Source organism: Ambystoma mexicanum, chromosome 9 (assembly GCF_040938575.1).
Source record: "Ambystoma mexicanum isolate Mex_15411 chromosome 9, UKY_AmexF1_1, whole genome shotgun sequence".
In the NCBI taxonomy this organism is placed as follows: Eukaryota; Metazoa; Chordata; class Amphibia; order Caudata; family Ambystomatidae; genus Ambystoma; species Ambystoma mexicanum.
The window spans coordinates 136,503,216-136,526,177 of NC_090931.1; the positions used below are offsets into that span (position 1 = coordinate 136,503,216).

The following is a 22,962-nucleotide window of genomic DNA, read 5'->3' on the forward strand; positions in this document are numbered from 1 at the left end:
GGTGCTAGCACCGTTGTTAACGGACAGGCAAACTACGAGGTCTGCGAGTGGGTGCCTTTCCGCTGTCAGGTCAGACCGGGTGGGTGGAACGGCACCCGCTCACAGACCTTGACGGATGCACCGGCACCATTCATGAATGGTGCCGGTGCATCCGTACACCCCATTCCCATTGAGTCCAGTGGGACTCGAATGGGAATGGAGAGTAATTTTTTCCGGCGCCCGGCAATAGGGAATTACCAGGACCGCCGGGGCTGTAATGCGCTGGTAGATCCCCATTGCCGGGCTATGGGAAAAAAATGACTCCGGCGGCAGGCATGGCTACCACCGGACTCATAATGTGGCCCACAGTGTTGTTTTTCGGTATCCAGTCATTTTATTGCGAACAAAACAGAGTGGTACATAACAAAGCGGACAATAACACAGAAAAACACAGAAAAGATTAAATAAATATATAAAGGGTAGTGAGGTAAGGGGTTACAACTTAGTTGGGATGGGGTGGCTTTAAAAGGGCGGAAAAAGAGAGGCTTGGGGGAACCCCCTTAATAAAGAAAACAACAAAATAATTCATTTATTTTCTAGGTTTTGTCCGCTCTGTTATGTACCACTCTGTTTTTGTGGTCGGTAAGATCACATATAACCAGTTTTTTGACCTTGAATATTCTTTCACATTAAGGATTGAAAACCAGAATGTAAACAAATAAATCATCTTAATTTCGTGACAGCAATGAGCAGTTGCCTGCCAGGCCATTCACATTGGGTGTCATTTCGAGGTAGCTGGAGGTACCCTTCTCTTCTGCCGTGTTGCGGCCTGCGACCCATCCTGATTAAGGAATCTGATGGCTGGCCTGTTAAAAGCGGGGTCCCCTTTAGCATCTACTAGCTGCAGTAGCTGAACATCTACCTTGGACTCCTGTGCTTATGTCCCCCTTCTCATTAGAACTTCCTGGTCTCTGCCAACACCAGAGCATGCATCTGTAACCTGCAAGTGCCTGTAACCCAACTTCAAGGTGCTATGGAAGATGCTCGGCCGCCCTTCGGAGCCAGGCCCACGCTGTATAAATAACCCGAATAAAGCACGATTAAAACAGAGGTGGCTGTATCATGGTGTCTGTCGTGAACCACTTTATCAAGCCGCATCTTCAAATTATTTCAGAAAGATGATTTAAAATCAATCATCGACCCATCGTTTGAGTCAGAGATCAAGTGGTGTGACTTTCTGTGATGCTATTGGCGAGGGGCTCAATTCAGTAGGCACGTGATGTCATTCCTGATAACCCTACAAACTTGGGTACAATGAAGGTTTAGCCGTTCTTCTCGATTTTGGCCTCTGACATTTTGACCTTATATGGTTTCTTTCTTCTCTCTAACTTTAAAAGCTGTCCTTGAGATTCCCAGCAGCTAACAGGCTAACTGATTTTACATCTGGGCAATAACAGTAGTTATTGACTTTACTCTTGTGCGTTCTACACTGCTGTGTGGGTACACTCACGTCAGGTGTGATCCAATAACGAGTGTTTTTGACCTAATAGTAGGTGCTTTTAAGTGACGTTGTGACTTTGGTGACCATATTTAACCCATGCTGGCATTGGAGAAGGAGTTGGAATGGGAATCTGAAGATTATACCCTTGTCTTTGCAGAATAAACATTAAGTTTGACCGTTCTTCTGTTACTTTCAAGGTCTTTTGGGGCAGTGGCTGTGAACAGCAACAATGGCAGTTTCCTCAGCACCCTCAGCATGACCCTTTTCATTGTAAGTATCTGATCATGTTTCAACTCATCTGCTAGTCTTACTAAGGTACTTCGCTTTATAACTAACCGAGGGATTGGCTCTGCAACCTGTCAACTATTTATTTATTTATTTATTTATTATTTTATTTTAATATTTATACCGCACGACATGCCCATGGGACTCACAGCACACATAAAAGACAAACAAGGGGGTCAACGGCCATCAAACAAGGGGTCAGTGATCAGAAGGAGTAGGTGGGGAGATGCTGAATTCCACCTGGGTTAAGGTTGAATAGGTAGGCTTTAATTTGCTTCTTGAATAGTACAAGATTGGTAGCCAGGCGTATAAGCCTGGCATGTGAGTTGCAATGTAGAGCAGCCTGGATATCAAATGATGTTGCCCCAAAGTGTGCCAGCTTGTATCTAGGATCTGCAAGGGTGGGATAGGCAGAGGAACTGAGTTGTCTCCCTGATGTGGGGGTCTTCACTCGATCCTTTAGATATGTTGGGCAGGCATTGGTACGGCATTTAAATGACAGCGTTAGGATCTTGTGGGTGATCCTGTTTTGTACTGGCAGCCAATGTAATGTCCTCCGAGCATCGGATACATGGGTGTATTTAGACATGCCATGAATGTCCCGAAATGCGCTGTTCTGTGCAACCTGTACCGATTGTATGTTTGAGCATGTCGTTGTAGCAAGAAGGCTGTTTCAATAGTCAAGTCTGGAGTTTATTAATGTAGAGTCTAGTAGTGCGCAGTTCTTAGCGGTGAGAAATGGGCGGATGGAGTTTTGTAGCTTGGACATAAGGCCACAAGATTATCGAATATAGGAGACATGGGGTCTCGTAGTCAGTTCAGCGTCAAAGACAACCCTTCGGCTCTTTACTATTTTGGACACATTGATGATGTTACCTGCGATACAACAGTTGGCGTACATCAGGGCCAGTTCTGGATACCAAGATCAGGAGCTCAGTTTTGTCGCAGTTCAGGGTGAGTGAATTTCTTGCCATCCATGCCAGGACTGCGTCATGGATTTTGTTTATGGCAGCTAGATCTAGTTTGTATTTTCCGCTTAGCTCAAGGACGACCTGGGTGTCATCATTATAATTCGTATACTGTACACCCATGGCATCTAATAAGTCGAGCAGGGCCCTGGTGTATACGTTGAACTAGCAGTGAAATCTTGCCCGGGTTTAAGAACCACCCACAAATATGCAAATAATCAGTGCAGTAATGCATTACATGTAAATGCACCACTCGCGTATTCATTGTTCATATTCTGGAGACCTGGGATTTTACTCTTTGCTTGCTTGATGAGCCAGCCCTAAATTAACCGGGAAATCATGGATCGGTGTGTGAGGAACATCTCATGCAGTTGCAAGGGGTTGGCACAGTGATGCAGATCTTGTCATACTTCTGGGTATGTTAGAATTACATTTGGGAATCTCTGCTGCCTGCACTTATGACATGGCATTATAGCCTACACCGTGGACTACACCTATCTTCATAACCCAGATCCTTAGAAAAAGTGGAAGGGCAAATAAAGGGCACGTTAAGGAAGTCATCATTACACTAGTATTTCTAAATAAAAGTACTGGTTGGTTTCAGAGGACTCAATTTAGAGGTCTGGCAGAAGCGGCACACATGCTAGAGCTTCACTGCACGTTGCCGTCACCATGCCGCAACGTGGAAACGTCACATCATTCAAGGAAAAGGCACAGAGGGGGGCTCGGAGGCAGAAATCTGTATGTCTGTTAGAAATCATCCAATGGGGAAAGTCCCTGCGATGTGCTATGTAACCCCCCCCAAAAAAACATGAGTGTTCATCCATTTATGAATCATATTCATCAATACATGACTGTATAACTAGGTATAGCCTGCCATCTATTTGATATCTGTTTATAATTCATCGTCCCTCCGTCTACTCATCCATCCACCCATCCATCCACCCATCCACCCTTCCATCCATCCATCGATCCACCCGTCCACCATCTATTCGTCCATTCATCCACCCATCCATCCACTTATCCACCTATCTACCCATCCATGCACCCATTCATCCATCCATCCATCCATCCATCCATCCATCCATCCATCCATCCATCCATCCATCCATCCATCCATCCATCCGCCTGTCCACTCATCCACCCAACTACCCACCCAACTATCCACCCATCCACCCACCCATCCTCCAGTTCAGCCATCCACCCATCCACCCATTCATCCATCCACCCATCCACTCCACTATCTATCTATCCTTCCACCTGTCCACTCATTCACCCATCCATCCACCCACACATCCATCCACCGGTCCAGTCATCCTTCCTTCCACCCGTCCACCCATCCACCCATCCAGCTATACATCCATCCACCCATCCACTCATGCATCTGTCCACCCATTCATCCACCCACACATCCATCCATCCGTCCACCTGTCCACTCGTCCACCCGCCCCCTCATCCACCCACCCACCCATCAATCCATCCACCCATCCACCCATCTGTCCACCCATCCGTTCACTCGTCCACCCGTCCACCCATCCACCCACTCACCCATCCATCTTCAACTCTATTTCCAGCTCACCTCTGTACGGAAACGCTGATGATCCTTTCCTTCCTTAGACTACACAAGGTATAGGAAACGGAGAACATTGATATCAGACCAAGCATTCTGCATTTCCTGGAAGATTTAGAGAACAGACTCGGAAAACAAATCTGAGCTTCCCCCCATCCCTCTGGGATCTGGTTTAAATTCCATTGCTTTTGAACTTTTCGGTGCTCCATCGATTCACCATTAAAAGAAACCTTGTGGTGGGTTCAAGGATTTGTTTTCTTCGACTAAATCATGTTGTGTTGCTGCTTTGGCTGTTTCTGCTGTGTCACGTAAAGACAGTGTTGCACAAATATGTTCCAATAAAAATATCAGCAACTTCCAGGTGAAGGAACTTGTCCACCTCCTGCAAGCAATTCTTGATTGGCTCTGCAGCTGCCACATTCTCCTCCTCATCCTTCTCTGCCCATTCTCATCCACAGTCTCCACCCAACTCAAATAGTGTCTTCCCTTCCTCAAACACTGCTCCCCTCCTCCTCGGACTCCAGCTTCCCCCCTCATGCTCTGTCTCAAACTCTAACTGTCCTTGCTCCTGCTCCTTCTGCCCCTCCTCAGGCTCCGTCTGCCCCTCCTCAGGCTCCGTCTGCCCCCTCATGCTCTGCCCCTCCTCAGGCTCTGTCTGCCCCTCCTCATGCTCCGGCTGCCCCCCCATGCTCGGTCTGCTGTTCCTCATGCTCCCTCTGTCCCTCCTCAGTTTCCATCTGCCCCGCCTCATGCTCTGTCTGCCCCTTCTCATGCTCCGTCTGCCCCCCATGCTCCGTCTGTCGCTCCGTCTGCCCCACCTCCTGCTCCATCTGCCCCTCCTCATGCTCCATCTGCCCCCATGCTCGGTCTGCCCCCCTCATGCTCCCTCTGCCCCCTCATGCTCCATCTGCCCCCATGCTCGGTCTGCCCCCTCATGCTCCGTCTGCCCCCCTCATGCTCCGTCTGCCCCTCCTCATGCTCCGTCTGCCCCTCCTCATGCTCCATCTGCCGCTCCTCAGGCTCTGCCTGCCCGTCTCATGCTCCGTCTGCCCCTCCTCAGGCTCTGTCTGCCCCTCCTCAGGCTCTGCCTGCCCGTCTCATGCTCCGTCTGCCCCTCCTCATGCTCTGTCCGCCCCTCCTCACGCTCTGCCTGCCCGTCTCATGCTCCGTCTGCCCCTCCTCATGCTCCGTCTGCCCCTCCTCAGACTCCGTCTGCCCCTCCTCATGCTCCGTCTGCCCCCCCATGCTCGGTCTGCCGCTCCTCATGCTCGGTCTGCCACTCCTCATGCTCCGTCTGCCCTACCTCATGCTCCGTCTGCCCCTCCTCAGGCTCTGCCTGCCCGGCTCATGCTCTGTCTGCCCCTCCTCATACTCCGTCTGCCCCCCCCATGCTCGGTCTGCCGCTCCTCATGCTCCATCTGCCCCATCTCAGACTCCGTCTGCCCCTCCTCATGCTCCGTCTGCCCCTCCTCAGGCTCTGCCTGCTCGTCTCATGCTCCTTCTGCCCCTCCTCAGGCTCCGTCTGCCCCTCCTCAGGCTCCGTCTGCCCCCTCATGCTCTGCCCCTCCTCAGGCTCTGTCTGCCCCTCCTCATGCTCCGGCTGCCCCCCCATGCTCGGTCTGCCGTTCCTCATGCTCCTTCTGTCCCTCCTCAGTTTCCATCTGCCCCGCCTCATGCTCTGTCTGCCCCTCCTCATGCTCCGTCTGCCCCCCATGCTCCGTCTGTCACTCCTCATGCTCCGTCTGCCCCACCTCCTGCTCCATCTGCCCCTCCATGAGGGGCATGCTCCATCTGCCCCCATGCTCGGTCTGCCCCCCCATGCTCCCTCTGCCCCCCTCATGCTCCATCTGCCCCCATGCTCGGTCTGCCCCCTCATGCTCCGTCTGCCCCCCTCATGCTCCATCTGCCCCCATGCTCGGTCTGCCCCCCTCATGCTCCGTCTGCCCCCCTCATGCTCCGTCTGCCCCTCCTCATGCTCCATCTGCCGCTCCTCAGGCTCTGCCTGCCCGTCTCATGCTCCGTCTGCCCCTCCTCATGCTCCGTCTGCCCCTCCTCAGGCTCTGCCTGCCCGTCTCATGCTCCGTCTGCCCCTCCTCATGCTCCGTCTGCCCCTCCTCAGGCTCTGCCTGCCCTTCTCATGCTCCGTCTGCCCCTCCTCATGCTCCGTCTGCCCCTCCTCAGGCTCCGTCTGCCCCTCCTCATGCTCCGTCTGCCCCCCCATGCTCGGTCTGCCGCTCCTCATGCTCCATCTGCCCCTCCTCAGGCTCCGTATGCCCCTTCTCATGCTCCGTCTGCCCCTCCTCAGGCTCTCCCTGCCCGTCTCATGCTCCGTCTGCCCCTCCTCATGCTCCGTCTGCCCCTCCTCAGGCTCCGTCTGCCCCTCCTCATGCTCCGTCTGCCCCCCCATGCTCGGTCTGCCACTCCTCATGCTCGGTCTGCCACTCCTCATGCTCCGTCTGCCCTACCTCATGCTCCGTCTGCCCCTCCTCAGGCTCTGCCTGCCCGTCTCATGCTCCGTCTGCCCCTCCTCATGCTCCGTCTGCCCCTCCTCAGGCTCTGTCTGCCCCTCCTCAGGCTCTGCCTGCCCGTCTCATGCTCCGTCTGCCCCTCCTCAGGCTCCATCTTCTGCCACAGCCACTCCTTATAAATAAAAGGACATATTGCCTAAGATATTAATGAGAAAAACACAAACGTTTCCATGGTGCCCAAGGTATTACTGTGCAAAACACAAAACAAATAAAGGGGTTCACGCAAGGCTCACACGAGGGGAAAGGGGCCTTGATGCACAGCAACGTTAGGGAAGGGGACTGCATGAGTCGGGGGATAAAACAAATAGCAAGAAACAACAAAACACCATAAACAGTACTAACTAAATTTGCCAAAAACTCTCAAACACCCCAAAAAAGCCACCAATTCATTTCCACTCTTAACTTGACAGGCTAACAAAACCTGCGAAGGCATCAGGCGCTTGTTCTTCTTCTTGCCGATAGATTTTTATCCATCGGCGGTGATTTTAGGATATCGAGGCTTGAGCCTCATTACTCCATCTTCTCGGGTTGAGTATGTAGTCGTGGGTTTGTTTTCTTCTTGGTCTGTGTGGTCTTGTCACAGTAGAGCTGGTTTCACAGGGTCTTCGCAGGCATCAGGAAGCAAGCTGGGCCTTTTGAAGACCCCCAGACCTGTGCTAGAATGGCTCAGGACCTGTGATTGGCTGGTCATCTCACCTCTTTAGTCTTGGGCGGTGCCATTGGACACTGGGCCTTGAACGACCTTGACCCCTAAATCGGAGATTGACTCTTGGGAAACCCCATGGCAATTCACCGGAAGTGGAGGCTGTTTGATATATGGTGAGGGGGTGGGATGGCAAAACAAGGGAAGAGGAAAGTCGGGGTGGGGTAGGACACTCTCTCCAAACACGTAGGACAACTAGAGGAACAATTAAAACAAGAACCGAGAAGAAACACACAATATGTTTATATGATTTTTTATGTGTGATCGGCTCTTTTCTATGTGATGCCGTAACATATTGCTTGGCGCACCTGTTCTTGATTTGATTTGAAAAAGGACCCTAGAAGATTTGGGGCCGGGAGGATACTTCAGGTGTAACAGGGTCAGCGCGCTCATCGCGCGCGCAGCGTCATGGGTTCAATAACCCGGCCCGCGCTTAGAGGCTGGAGTCTGGCATGAAGCGCGTTATAAATAACAAATTTTAGTTTTCTTTTTTTTTTTGAAAGATCTTGAATGATAAGCTTGATCATCTAGCAATACATTCCAATGGATATTGTGCAATATTGATCGACCTGTCGTGATATTCTGCCGTCCCCGTATAACTTGCCACTCTCTCTCCTCCCCAGGACGCCAGTTTCACCACTCCACTGAATCTGAACGGAACCGCGTATGCCTTGAGGACCAAGATGTATGTGCAGGTGGCCGCCACTAACCTTACCTCAAAGTGAGTATCACCAGAGCAAGGCATGGCCCAGGGGAAGAAAGGACAGGGCATGTTGGCGCTCCCACTCTTTCGCACCACCCTGAAGTATATCCGCGTCCTGGTAAAGGATCCTCCGTTTCAAAATAAGGAACTCACGAAATGCACGATTTGCCAGAGTGCAATTCCTCGGGATTGGAAAAGGGTGGGTGAGTCCGGTAATTATGAAAGATACCGTGCTCCATCCATGCACCTAGCCCAACTTTCATGACAATTGTTTCGCCTCAAGTATGCTCATTGCCTGAAGTGTCACCCTCCCACCCGTCCACCCAAAAACCCACCCACCCACCCACCCACCCTTCCTTCCTTCCTTCCTTCCTTCCTTCCTTCCTTCCTTCCTTCCTTCCTTCCTTCCTTCCTTCCTTCCTTCCTTCCTTCCTTCCTTCCTTCCTTCCTTCCTTCCTTCCTTCCTTCCTTCCTTCCTTCCTTCCTTCCTTCCTTCCTTCCTTCCTTCCTTCCTTCCTTCCTTCCTTCCTTCCTTCCTTCCTTCCTTCCTTCCTTCCTTCCTTCCTTCCTTCCTTCCTTCCTTCCTTCCTTCCTTCCTTCCTTCCTTCCTTCCTTCCTTCCTTCCTTCCTTCCTTCCTTCCTTCCTTCCTTCCTTCCTTCCTTCCTTCCTTCCTTCCTTCCTTCCTTCCTTCCTTCCTTCCTTCCTTCCTTCCTTCCTTCCTTCCTTCCTTCCTTCCTTCCTTCCTTCCCTCCTTCTCTGAAAGACCAGATCGGTTGGATCTTAGTCTGGACACAGCATAGACTGGCCTCGCTGGTCAATCCCCCAATGTCCCCCCAGATTAGATCACCTGCTTTGCCAGAGACCAGTTCTGTGAATGCTTTTTTTCACACACTCTTGATCTCAATTACCTCACAAAGCAGCTCAGCGGAACTCTTTTGTTTACTGAAAAGGGCCTATTTATTTGCACACTGTACTTTGAAGACTGTATTTGCTAAACGTTGATTTATCAGCTGTTAGAAACAAGCACGTGTTTATGTCTCTCACAATGATTTTCATTATTTGCAATTGTCCTTTCTAGCTTCAGTGTTTTGCTGGACCAGTGCTTTGCAACCCCCTCGCCGCTGGTCACGACAGCATCTGACAGATACAACCTTTTTGCCGGGTAAGTTCGATATTGAAGGAAACCAACTGAATGCATGGTCATTGCTGTATTTTGAAGATTAGCAATAATAATAACCACGTTATTACACATTTGTTTTAGCGCTTTAAGACAGATTCCTCTTGCTTCTAAGCACTGTAATTATAAACATGGTCATCGCCCTTTTTCGTGGTCCTCCATTTATCGTCCTCAGGATAAGGTGGCAATGAATCGGCTCTATCGGGGTTCAAACCCCTGAGTCTAGTCTGCACACAGGTCTCAAAGACAGGCACTTCACTCACCCTACTATAATCTCATGAAAAAGTAAGACACAAAAGGAGCTGCAGGATCAGTGTGCTCGCCAGCCAATCATGCCCGTTATTTGATCAAATATCTCGAGACTCGAACACCACTGAGATGGGCACGGGTAGTATAGCTCAGAGGCAACGCGCATAGGCAACACAGCAAAACAGGTTCACATCCCCGGTCCATGAGTCCTAGAAAAACAATTATAATTATTAAGTACAGTTTGCTGTGTGTGTAACAGCATTGTTGAGTAGAATTATAATTGACAAATACAAACGATGACGATTTTATTCGTGAACATAACATCTAAGATTTAAAGCGCTAAGGGACGTCGGTGGCAATAAGCGCTACCTGAATATCTATCTACCACATATATCTATGGAAACAAGCGGATAACTAACGCCATATCTCACACGGGTGTCGTCGTTGTTGATGACAAAAAGCAGTAATGCAAATTACAAATCCCATAGAAAGAATAACTGCAAAGAACAGCAACAAAAACTATAATGTTTTGGTGGTATCCAGTCATTTTTTAGACAGGAATTCTGGCGAAGTACTTTACTGCGACAGAATTCTGCCGAAAAAAACGAATCGAATTATATGGGGTCGTCGGGGTTAGTGGGTTAAACGAGTGAGGAGGGGCCTGTGGTGGGGGAATTCGTGTATGGAATAAAGGAGGGGGGTTTCGTGGGGGAACCCCCCAAATATTTCTTTTTTTTAATGGTGAATATTTTCCACAGATTTCAGGCAAAGTAAAGTACTTTGGCAGAATTCCTGTTAAAAAAATAACACAGAACCGCTTTAATGCGAATTGCATCCAATTTAGGCAACCTGCTCCTGACTAAACAGTCCCCACTCTTCATTCCTCCTCCTCACCTGGCCTCCCTGCTTGTCACACACTTTGTACCTTTCCCCACTCTTCTTTCCTCCTCCTCACCTGGCCTCCCTGCTTGTCACACACTTTGTACCTTTCAGGGCACTAACCTTCCTACTTCTTACACATCGTTCCTATGGCTCCTTCCTACTCCAGATCCATTAATCACTCCTCACTGCTCCTCCGTCGTCATTACTCCTCATCACTCCTGATCCTCAGTAGTCCCTCATCCTCCACTCTTCATTCCTCCTCAACCATCACTTTTTCTTGTTAAGGTCAATTTCCGTCCATGACTGTTGACCCCCAGATGGCAACTCCTTCTCACCCCTGTGGCCCCTGCAGCCCAGAGTGCAGTGCAATACCCTGGGACCCAACTGCCCGGGAAGACCGGTCAATAAGAAAAAGGGGTAGGAGAGGGACTGACTCTTCACATTGCTCCCTAGTAAGAATAAACAGAAACTGGGATTGAGATCAGCCGTCTCTCCTGCCACGCTCCCCTGTGTTTCCCAGCATGCAGTAGCTTCACTCACCCAGGAGAGGGCTAGAGGCCATATTGACCTGCCCACACCCAGCAGTTCACTCAAAGCACCTTTTGCACTCTGTAGTTTAGGTGCCAGGAAAAAAGCCTGGATCTCCCAGCAAAAACCTGCCTTTCTAGGAAAATGCTGCCTAATGAATGAATTAATGAATTTGGAACTTGTAGAGCGCAACTTTGACCCGAAGTTATCTTGGCGCTAATGTTAGGTTCAACGGTAGGACGGGACAAGAAACAGGTGAAGCAGCCGGAAGTGCTGCACGGAACAGAAGAGAACCGCCAATAATAAAGATTTGATGGATGGGCAGTGATAGGGGTGCATGAGTTATCAAGGTGGGCGAGGTCCTTGCTCTGGGAGACGAGAAGGAAGAGTCCAACTCTGTAAATGATGGCACTGTCCTACCTGTGCTAGGTGCTTTGCATGGGACATGCCCTGGATGTGCCCGCTGCCATTTGTGTAATCAGCATTGTGCCTGTGGGCCGCAAGTTGATTTTGTCCCAGGGTATGACCGATATGGTTCATCAGTCTCTGTTGATATGCAGTGTGTGTCAGTGACTGTCATGCTAGAAGGAGGTCATGTGCTGTTGATGTCCAGCTAAAAGGATTATTGAAAAGCATTATTTCTTGTAGGACACGTTCTGGTGGAATGACACGGTCCGCCTTTCCCAAATTCCATACCAGAACATCTGGCCTCAGGATATCTCCCACAATGCCACCCGCCGCTTTCAGTATGTTTCAACTTAATACCTGCTCTTTCCCTAGTCTTGCGTTAGTGTTCTCGAGTCATTTCTGTTTTGAGTCAGCTCACTCCCAGTCCTGCCTTACACTTCCTCATTAAGCATGAGGGTAGACCCCCACAACTACTGCTTATGCCCTCCCATGCACCCCTCAGTCTCATCCTTATCATGTGTGCTGGAGAGACCCCTGCAGTTTGTTTGATTGATTGATATTTTATTTCTATCGCGCTCGTACACAAGTGTTTCAGAGCACGACAAGGCAAGGGAGGGGAACAGGGGAGAACAAAACAGCGATCTTACTAGGCCCAGTGACATTGAGAACGCGCAAGTTCATGAAAGGGGGGAGAGGTGGAAAGTGCGAAGCAGATGAGAAACGGATAAATAACAATAAATAAAGGCAACAAACAGTGGTGATGCAGCCAGCAATTTGCAAGTGCTAGGTTTAAGGCAGCAGACATGGTAGGTCTGATAAGTGCAGGAAGAAAAAGGGGGGTCTGTATGGTTACAGATACAGACCCCAGTGCAAGGGGTGGCCCGGAGGCAGTGCGGGAGGGTGGCAGGATGAGCAGGTACCTGGGCCCAAAAGACAGAGGGTGGCCAGGTGCACTGTGCCAAGAGAGAACAGATCAGCAGAGGAGAGGGGGAGCGAAGGCAGAAGAAAAGAGGCAGGTCTTGAGGTGCTTCCGGAACCGGAGATGGTTCTCTTCAAGTTTTAGAGTGGCAGGGAGGCTGTTCCAGAGGGAGGCCCCAGCCGAAGACAGAGATCTACCCCCAGCTCGTTTCTTAGAAAAACGACTGACCCTGAGTGAGTTGGAGGGAGAGGAGCGAAGAGCTCGAGAGGGGAGGTATTTGCAGAGGGATAGTTGAAGGTATTTTGGACCCAGGCCCCAGAAAGCCTTGTGGACAATGCAGAGTGTTTTGAATTTAATCCTTGCATCCACTGGGAGCCAGTGGAGAGATTTCAGAGCTGGAGAGATACGATCCCAGGGCTTGAGGCCAAGGACAAGTCTCGCAGTCCTGTTCTGGATTAGTTGCAGAGGGCGGAGAGTAGAGCCAGGTAGATTTAGAAAGAGGCTGTTACAATAGTCCAAGCTAGAGAGAACCAGAGCTTGAGATACCATGAGCGTCTGGGGGAAGGAGAGGAAAGGCAGAGTAACTCTAAGGAGGTGCAGTCGGAAATTTGACTTTTTAGAGACCTCAGAGATTTGGGCGGAAGAAGGAAAGGGTGGAGTCAAAGATGACCCTGAGGTTCTTAGCCTCGCAGGTGGGGGTAGGAGGAGGGCCAAGGGAGGCCCGCCAGAGAGTGAGGGGAAAGGATGGTGAAGGTGTGCCGATGAGGAGGATCTCTGTCTTGCTGGCATTCAGACAAAGATCATTGGCGGCACACCAATCTTGAATGGCAGTTAGGCAATCAGAGATGAGAGAGGGAGAGGAGGTGGCAGAGGGCAGCCTGAAAATGAGTTGAGTATTGTCAGCGTAGCACTGGAAATTTGAGCAGAAAATGGCAATGCAGTGGGCGAGAGTTGCCAGGTATTAGTTGAAAAGCCAGGGCGAGAGGTTAGACCCCTGGGGAACACCACAGGTAGAGAGGAAGAAAGATGAAAAGAAGGACCCAAGTTACCCCCTTACCAGTTTTTTCCTTGCCCCGCTACACCCCTGCACCCCACTCTTCTTACTGCTGTATCTCTGGATCACCACAATACCACACACCTTGTTCGGATGCGGCAACTTCTTCCACATGGTGCTCACACCGCAGCCTGCTTTCTAAAATATTTACACGCAAAGTGACTTAGCATTACCAGGCATGAACTATCGCTTGACAAACACATTCTCATTATGCATACGGGTTTGTGAATGTGATTGACAATATCACTTTTTTGCAGATTGCCAATTAGGCTTTGAGATAGAACCATCCTTTGCTTAGTCCAAATTGGTATCACAAGTAGACACTGACACAAGAGTTACACGTTTCAAAACCTTTATTGCTAGATACAAGGGGGTTGGAAAACTCCTATCTGGCCATACAACTAAGATGGAAGTAATCTCGAACATCAAATAATAAAGAAACAGTCCTTGTCAGTCCTAGTCAAACAATAAAGGCCTATACTAACAAAAACCTAATGCCTGCCCTTCCCTCTAATACAAATTAATGTGACATAGGGATATGTATAAAAAAAAGGAAAAATCACTGGTGAAATGAAATCTCAGAAGGGCAATATTAATCAGTATTAATTCTCGTCCCCACGTTGTATAGCACAGGGTTAGATGGAACACTTGATGGATGAACACACTTTGGCTTGCGAACACAGCTAGGCGGCTGGCTCTGCCCTCCAGAGCCTTCTTGGCCATTCAAGTCTGAGTCACAAGTTCACAGGTTTAGCCTCTCGGGTTCCCATCACCCAAGTCCAGGTCACCCTACAAGCTTCTACACAGTTTCAACAACAAGTTTCTAAGTATAGTATTTGGTTGCAGTTCACTATAGGTTGCCCTCAATAAGGCTCAAACCTCTTCTTCATGGTGCGGTTCCCTTCCCCAAGATTACTTCACATTCCAAACTATAGGTTCCCCTCAATCAGGCTCAAACCTTTAACTTTCACTTCTCACATGGGTCTCCCTCAGCCGGGCTCGGACCCTCTTTGGCTTTAACTTTCACTTCTCATATGGGTCTCCCTGAGCAGAGCTCAGACCCTCTTTGCCTTTCAGCCGTCGAAGACTTTCGAAACTGGGAGGATTTTTGCTCTCACCTCCACATGAGCACTTCAACCCTCCTTTCTTTCCTTACTTCCACTTTACATATGTTCCTTCAGTTCCAATGTCTCTTGGAAAATGTACTTGCTAAAGATGACTTGCTTTCACATCAATTGCTCCTAGATCAAGTCTTTCAAACTTTTCTTTCATGCAGTTTTATGATTACTTTTTTTCTCTCACTGCCTTTGCAGCTCTAATAGATTTCACACAGACTTTCGATTAGGCAATCTCACTTCGCCGGACCACTCTGCTACTTTGTTTTTCGTATTCACAGTTCTTAACAATGGATTCACTTTCTTTTGCAGCTTATTGGTGCTCGCGTAACCTTCATGCAAATGCATTCCAATTAAACAAAGACCGGGCTTTCTTTGCTTCCCTCAACTCACTGGTTTATTTATTTTATTTGTTACCCGCCCAAGACCCTCAGGTATCACGGTTGTGTTAAGATGCTTTCCGTCTTTCGCGCCTTTGATATATGAGTCAAGGTTGTTACCACTGCCACTTCTGTGCCTCCCCAACTCTGCTGTTCACCCGAGAGGGGGGCTTGTAACCTTGTAGCACTCGGAAAACTCTTTCTCCCTTCTAGCTGGGCTGTCATGTGCAATCCACACAGCCTTTCAGAAATAACAATCTCTTGCTGTCGGGGTCTTTGGCTTCCTACCCCTTCGGTTCAGCCCCTCGGTTTGTTGCTCTCCTTCGCCAACCTCCTGGAGGAACTGTTCCTTCTCGTGCCCTACCTTGTTCAAGTGTGTCTCAGTGTTCCACCTTTTAACCATGTGGGAAGAGTTAATAGGTATTAAGTGTGCGTGATTAAAGTCAAGTGCCTGACCCTGCTTGATCTCGTTAGAGGGACATGTCCAGTGCATTCCATGGGTGGTAATACCTTCAGCCTTATATCTCCTCTTCCGTGTTTGTGTAGAAAAAGGTGGGGGAGTTGGGAAGTTGGAATATCCCATGAAATAGGCTTGGAGTGGGGTATTGGAAAAAGGCAATACTGCGTCTTGCCATTTGGTATCTCCCTCCCACTCCCCAAGCACCCCTCACCCAGGTGATCATCCCACAGGGTCTGGATTCAGAGGCGATGGCCGTGCCCTAACCACCTGAAAAAGGGATCCCCGGGTTCTAGGCAGTGAAACACCCTCTGGTATTTCACACATTGTATAATTGGAGCTAGTCCATTAATATTCTCTAGATAGTCAAATCCTCTTTCCTCGTGAACATAAAACTCTGGATCTGATTCAGGAGGACTTAAAAAAGTGCATAGAAAAGTATGTTATACTTTTTGTATGGAGAGCAATTATCATGAAACCCCCAAACCTCCGCCCCCTCTACAGGAGCCTATCAAATAATATACCCATTCAATGAGTCCCTGCAGCACTGAATTAGCCAAACACTGAACATGTTATTAAATGTCTTTTCTTTAAAAAAATGTTTTCAAGTTATAGTATATTTATCATTAAAACAGTAATTTGCATCTGTGTTTTTCTCCGATGGGTATCGCCTGAAAAAAACAAAAACCAAAATAGCGAGGCTCAAAACAGCAAATTTTAAAGGTTGAAAAAATGTGGGATTTTAGCACCTTTTTTACAATAAATGGAAAGGGGGTGGGGCTGGGGATTACAATAAGTTAGGAGGACGTGAGGGGGGAGTGGGGTCTCCCCGCATTTAAAAATGAAAAAAAACAAAAAACCTGTTATTTTCATGTAGATCCCTCCATGGTTTAAAATAAATTCTGATGTCTATAGTTGTTTATCTCCGGCAAAAGTTAATACTTGTGGTCACCTAAGCTGTCCTTTTTTTTCAGATGTGATCAGCAAAACAAAACCAATATTATCAAAAACGGCGTTGGAATATTGGCCCAGTTTAGCTTCGAAGCCTTCCGATTTGTAGCACATAGCGGACAGAAGAGCTCCACGTCTTACCTGCACTGCGTAACCAGACTCTGCCAGCCCGACCAATGCCTCCAGTACCTGCAGGTGTGTTTCACAAGACAAAACAATGGCGTCCATTGACTTGCCTCTTATAGCAACTATTGGGCTTTGCGTTGAAGGGCAGAGATGCAGCAATAGTGAGCCTTCATGGATGACGGAGACAGGAGGCCCAAGGGCTGCAGCCCTCGCCCGGTCCCCATTCACAAAGGAGCTACTCTAGTTTATCCTTGACTTAAACCTCGAGGGGGCTTTCTGATTAGCTCAGGCATGAACCAGAGTTATCTGTGGTAACTTCTTTATGAAACAGATAACCATCTCCAATTTTTGGAAGGAGTTTCTCAAAGTAACCTCTACGTTGATCAAACAGCTCTCTCCATGGTGAAAGGAAAATCAGAGTAACTTTTTATTCTTAGTATGTCCTAGTTATTCCTGGTAACTTCTCTAAATAGTTCATGTGTGCTTTTTCAAATGTGATCTTGTGTGGTCGGGTGTTTTGCTTTCACAAATCAGTGAACAGTATATACAATGTTTTAAAATATTGCTGTGTAGGATGCTTTTTCAATCTGCCCGATAGGACAATCCAGACAGGTCTTCAGGATATCCACGATAAATGAGGATAAGAGAAATACACATAAGATCAATTTCACTGGAGGTTATATGCATAATTGCGATCATTATGAAAACCAGACTGGCTTGTGCTATTCTGAAAGCTGGCGTTATTATTTTAGAACGTGTGAAGCTGTAGTGGTATTGGTACAAATAGATACATATGAGTTGTCCACAGAAACATCTCTCCCATGGCCATACAAATATCCAGAGGAATAATGATTTTGGTGTGTTGTCGGCCATCTTGACGTTTTCAAAGGAAATACAAATATGGCTTCCAAGTAATATGACATACAGGGCATTATTTGCAGAAAAAATAAATCATTTAGCCTCTTATATCGCACTTCATGCCAGACTCCATTCTTTAAGCATGGAACCGAGTATCGAACCCGTGCTGCTCAGCGTACTTTTGTTTCCAAGGCTAGTGCGTTGCTCCTGAAATAGCCTACCAGTGGAAACATTTGCCTTAATATTTTTCTGCATGCTAACTGCTTATCACAATACGGCGTTCCATTCCATGCAGGCGGAGGAATGCTTATCTATGTTGCAGGTGTCTTCCCGACATATGCTTCTGCATTGGAAAACGGAATCAATGTTGGGTGGCGAAAAGGGTCTGCACTCTACGCATGTTGGCTCCGGTGGTGGCTGGCAAATTAATTCAATGAAGGGGGCATACATATTTCCAAGGAATGCTCACAAGTGACAAAGCCTAGTGATGGATCACAAACCAAATAAAAGAGATTTGGAGTGGTGGGGTGGGATTTGATCGAGGTGCACTTTTAAAAAAAAAAATTGAAAAGAAGCATTCTACAGTGCATTTTCTGTGAAAAATTGGGTAAAAGCCACATAATGCGCAATCAATTGTGTGGGATAATACATGAAAAAATCCAATAGATGTCAACTGACCAACTTGTTACATATATGTATTTAATGTGAATAGTTTGAAGAATTCAAACTTTACACATAATCAAAAAAACATATAAACATACACACATCTTCAGCAAACCTCAATACATTTCATGCTGTTAACCTTCGACTCCGACAATATCATGCATACATGTTTAAAAATTATCCCTAAAATGACTGTAACTTTAAAACACACAATATCCTACCATACAACTTAACATTCCACACAGTATCCCGCTATACAATACTTAAAATTCCATGTACATAGGATGACTCCTGACTCAAGCTTCCAAAACTGTCCTAAAAATAGAGCTGTTTCACATTCACCCAGATACGATAAGGTACAAGGTGCGCAGCTAATGAGTTCGTATTTAGGCAGTAGTTCTAAAAATCATGAGTCTTGATGGAATCAAGATCGTGCACCAAATTTCCCAGAGTTACCACATACCGGGAGCCCAATATCTGGCATTCAGTGAACATGTGTTTCACCGTCTCTTTAATTTCCGGCAATTTACACTCTACAAAACCTTGACTCACGGCACAAGTTCCATCTAGTCCCATGTGAGGCTCGCAAAGGCAGCTGGTTTGTGCACATTAAAAGACGCAGCCTACGCACTGCTGGGTCGGGCACAATAGGATGTATGGCTGAGGTTTCCTATAAACACGTACAACAGTGGCCACGGGAGCATAACTATGTAGCTTGGCCAAATGATAGTAATTACATACCCAGTCTCATCTATCGAGTCTTCTCACGAAGGCTTTCTTCACCACATCAGATTCAGGCCACCCCTTGAGGATCTCAAACAATTTGTTGTTCAATTGCCTGAAGTGTGCTCTCTTTACAGGCAATTGATTTCAATAAGAAGACCACATCAGTGCTAGCAAAGGACATTGCAGCACCAGGCCAGCCTTTATAAATAGCTTCCTCGCCTCTTCAGGGCCATGGCTTCTTAATGAAACAAGCCCTACTTCAAGTTGCAGATATTCCATTGGATTGGGTTAGGGGAGTCCTAAAAAACTTTGTCAAAAGAATCCCTCAATTCTATTAAGCCAATTTAAATGACCAACAGTACACATGATCATTTTTTTATGCATTTGAAGACTTCTGATGCGCACAATATACGCCAGCAGTTACCACTGTAAGTACTCCCTCATGTTGTTTGTGCCCAATATTGCCAATATCACTAGTGTTAGGGCACTTGTGTTGGCTTTGCCAATAATGCCAATATTACTACTACAAGAAGATATTTCTGTGCTGGCTATGTAACTATATGACAGCAGTACCACTGTAAGAGCACACTTTTGTTTGCTTGGATCAATAATTTGAGTACTGCTTCTCTAGGTAGACTTTCATGATGGCTTTGTCCATTAAGGCCAGTGTGGTTACTGTAGAAAACACAACTTGGTTTTGCCCAATAATTCCAGGACTACTAAGTACACACTCACAGTGGCTTTGTACAATAAGGCCAGAACGGCCACTGTAAGAGCACACTTGTGTTCGGTTTTCTAAGTTAAAGGATATTTATACTGCACTATCACCACCTGAGTGGTCCCCTGGCGCTCGGGGGAATCAGAAAAGCAATAGGATAGGATAAGTTAGTAGGACTCAGAGGGCGAAAGAGCAAGAGAGCTGTGATGTGCTGTTGGCAGATTCAATTCAGTTTACACCATTCGCTGAGTGTAGGTGTGATTTTCCGGTCGGTAGTTGTCATGTGCTGTTGTGCGAAGCTATATGTAGTTTGATTTCATTGTTGCGGTGTAGTGAAGTGCATGCGATTTGTTGTGCTATATATAAATGGTTGTGTTTTGTTTAGAGTTTGAGAGGTGCACGGGTTTTTAGAAGGTTGGGTAGTGGTGCCGCTCCATTGTACCCCCTCTACTTTGGCCACCTGTGGCATGTGTCCCTGCCAGCGCCATGCATTGTGGAGTGCTAGAGGGCCTACCACTTGTATTCTGTGCAGGATTGTGGCTTGCCTGCAGGGCTTTTTAGTGGCGATGCCTCCTCCACCCCCCCCATGTTCAGACTAATGGATGTCTACACCACTTAGTCCCCTGGCATATTCTGGTGTGCAGCACCAATAGCCTCCGTAGGTCCCTTGAGGGGCGGGGCCTCTGCCCTGTGCCCTTGAGCTCCCTGGGACCTGTGGTTTATCTGTTCGGTCACTACACTTTACCCTTCAACTCTAATGCCCTTTGCTTTGGTTCAAACTAGGACGCACCCATCTCTCTCCCTAGCCTCTGGTAGGGCCCTCCTCCGGGTCTCCCTCCCACTCTGATGTCTTTCCACCTCCCTGCACCTTGTCGCAGTTCGGTCTCATCCTCCGTCTTGCCATTTGTGTGTTCATTCCGATGGGTGTGTGTGTTGCTCATTAGTTTTCGTCCAGTTCTGAGTTGAATAGCCAGGTTTTTAGGAGTTTTCTGAATTTTAGATGGTCCTTCATGTTTCGTATTTCTCTCGGGAGGGAGTTCCACATTTCTGCAGCTAGGCAAGAGAATGCTGATCTGACGAGTTTTTTCCTTGTGTATAGTTTAGGTTCCAGGCACATGTCATTGCTGGATCTGAGTGTTCTGGTCGGCTGGTAAATTGTTATTTTCTTTTGTCAAAATTCATGGAAATCCCTGTGTGTTATGCACTTTGGGCCTCATTACGAAATTAATGGCAACCCTGTATTACCGTTACCCCCACCTGACATCCCGGTGCTACCAGGATATCATAGGTGGTGCCGGTACGGTAAGTGTCCATTCTCATAGGGGGATGGGAACTACACCGTAAGTAACGTGCCGGTGCTTCAGTGTAAAATCTGTGGTAGGGGCCTGAACTTCCGGCAGGTCAGGCCTTCTGGCATACTTGAAGTAAGCCCATCTGGAAAGGGTGCCGGTAACTTGTTCAAGGGGCAATGAAGTCATTGTATCTCGGAGATTGGGGTGGGGAACAAGCAAAGAGTGAATTTCTGAAAGAATGGAGATTTTGAAGAATGGAAAGATGTGGCTGGTCTTGGTTGTTCCCGAGTAATTAACAACGAAAGGTATGATGGGGTGAAGAAGTCTCATCTATAAAGGTAAATAATGTACTTAGAATAATATCTTGGAATTCAAGAGGTCATAGTTCTCTATTTAAAAACAAAGAATTGATTTATTTTCTAAGAAATCACCAAATTCTGTGCCTACAAGAACACTGGCTAATCGGCGCACCGTGTATTGAAAGCTATGCCGTTTTCTTTCAAGCAGCAATGAAGGGTTTAGTAGGAAGACCCAAGGGAGGCCTGATATCCTTAATAAACCAGATTGTGGGATAAAAATTGCAAAAATGTTTGCCTCCATTAAAGGAGTCTTGGCGATCGAATTTAGACTGGAAAACCCAGGGGAATGTAGATGGTTACTGCTTATAAATATCTACTGGCATGAGAAGGTCAGTTCCTTGGACAAATTGTTATCGAAATTGAGTGTCATTATAGTTAAACAGAAAAGTATTTGGAATATGGGTCGTTATTGTGGGGATTTGAATTGTACTTGTGGCCCGGTCAAAGTGAGAAAAGGCGGGGTGATGAATGCTAATGTAAAGTTGAACTTGAAAAATGGACAGAGATGGCTCAACTTCATGAAGGTCCACGATTTGATGAAAGTGAATGGGTCTACCCAGAGTGACTAAGAGAAAACATATACATGGTTTAGAGGAGTTTTAAAATCGACATTAGACTACATTTTCATGGCCAAATATTTGTTTGGAATATGTCAGCAGTTAGATGTAATAGATACATTATGGAGTGATCACTGTGCTATGAGTTTCATGACTTTATTCTCCTGTGATAGATATGTAGAGAGACTGGCTGTCAATTCAGGGGGGGACAGAGTGGTATGGAATAAGAAAGCTATTCATACGTTTAATGCTAACATTTGTAATGTCATGAATAACTCAGAGCTACACTTCAAAATTGGATTGCTTTCGTTATATGGCTTAAATGAAACCGTAACTTCTAATTTGGTGATTCCTCAAGCTCGATTCTCATCCGACTTTGGAAAGGGAAAATTTAAACTCACAGGTATGATGAAGTGATTGCCAAAAAAAAACTAGAAAAGAGAAGAGCTGTAAAGTTAATAAATACCTTTAATCACTTGGAGTTTGAAAAAAAAGATTGCTTACATTTTATTGAATTATAAAAATTGGGTTAGAGGTCAAAGAAGTAGGTTACAGTGCCTAGATTCACAATTTATCTTAGATTTTATTAGCCAAAGGAAGATGGGCCACTTCTGGTCATTAGTAAACTCTTTTTCGTCATTTAAAAACGCTGTTCAGATAAATGCAGTGTTGGAAAATGATTGGCTGGATCATTTTAAGTCCCTCTACTGTAGAGAAAGTGCTGAGGAATATTCTGTTAATAGTATGAATAGAGAAGAAGTGGCACAGAATAAAATGGATTGCTCATCATTGACAATATTAGAAATGATCAAATATGCCAGCAATTCGAAAGCTCCCAGACCTAATAATCTTTCCAACAAACTTTTTAAGGAGAATCCGGGATGTTGGGCATTTATTTTATCATTCTTATTTAAGGATATTCAAGATAAAGAATTGTATCCCACTACTAGGAGGACCAGGTACATAATACCAATGTATAAAAAAGCTCTTAGATCTGACCCGAGAAACCACCACCCAATATATTTATTGGATGCGGAAAGTAACAGTTTTGCTGTGTTACTTTTAATACATGTTGAGGATTGAGTGAAAAGTACCGGAAGATTGAGGCAGTGGAAAACGAGCTTGAGAAGGATGCACAGAACAGAATTAAATGGGTTAATTTGAAAAACTTGGCAAGAACTGGTACCGGATGGGAGACATAAGACTATCAATGTCGCCACAGCATTCAACATGGTTAATAGAGAACTGCTTTGGGGAAAATTGGGTAGATGTGGGAATTCCACCCGGCCTACTTCAACTTATTAT

At 46.8% G+C, this 22,962-nt stretch overlaps 1 protein-coding gene across 1 annotated transcript in view; it reads left to right on the forward strand.

The window, feature by feature from the left end:
• LOC138487282 (zona pellucida-like domain-containing protein 1) overlaps positions 1-22,962 on the forward strand; it is a 79,314-nt gene that overhangs the window by 16,771 nt on the left and 39,581 nt on the right. The window contains exons 9-12 of the mRNA XM_069613899.1: positions 1,678-1,750; positions 8,158-8,255; positions 9,317-9,400; positions 16,382-16,553. Coding sequence (XP_069470000.1) covers positions 1,678-1,750; positions 8,158-8,255; positions 9,317-9,400; positions 16,382-16,553 — 427 coding nt within the window. The remainder of the gene's footprint in view (positions 1-1,677; positions 1,751-8,157; positions 8,256-9,316; positions 9,401-16,381; positions 16,554-22,962) is intronic.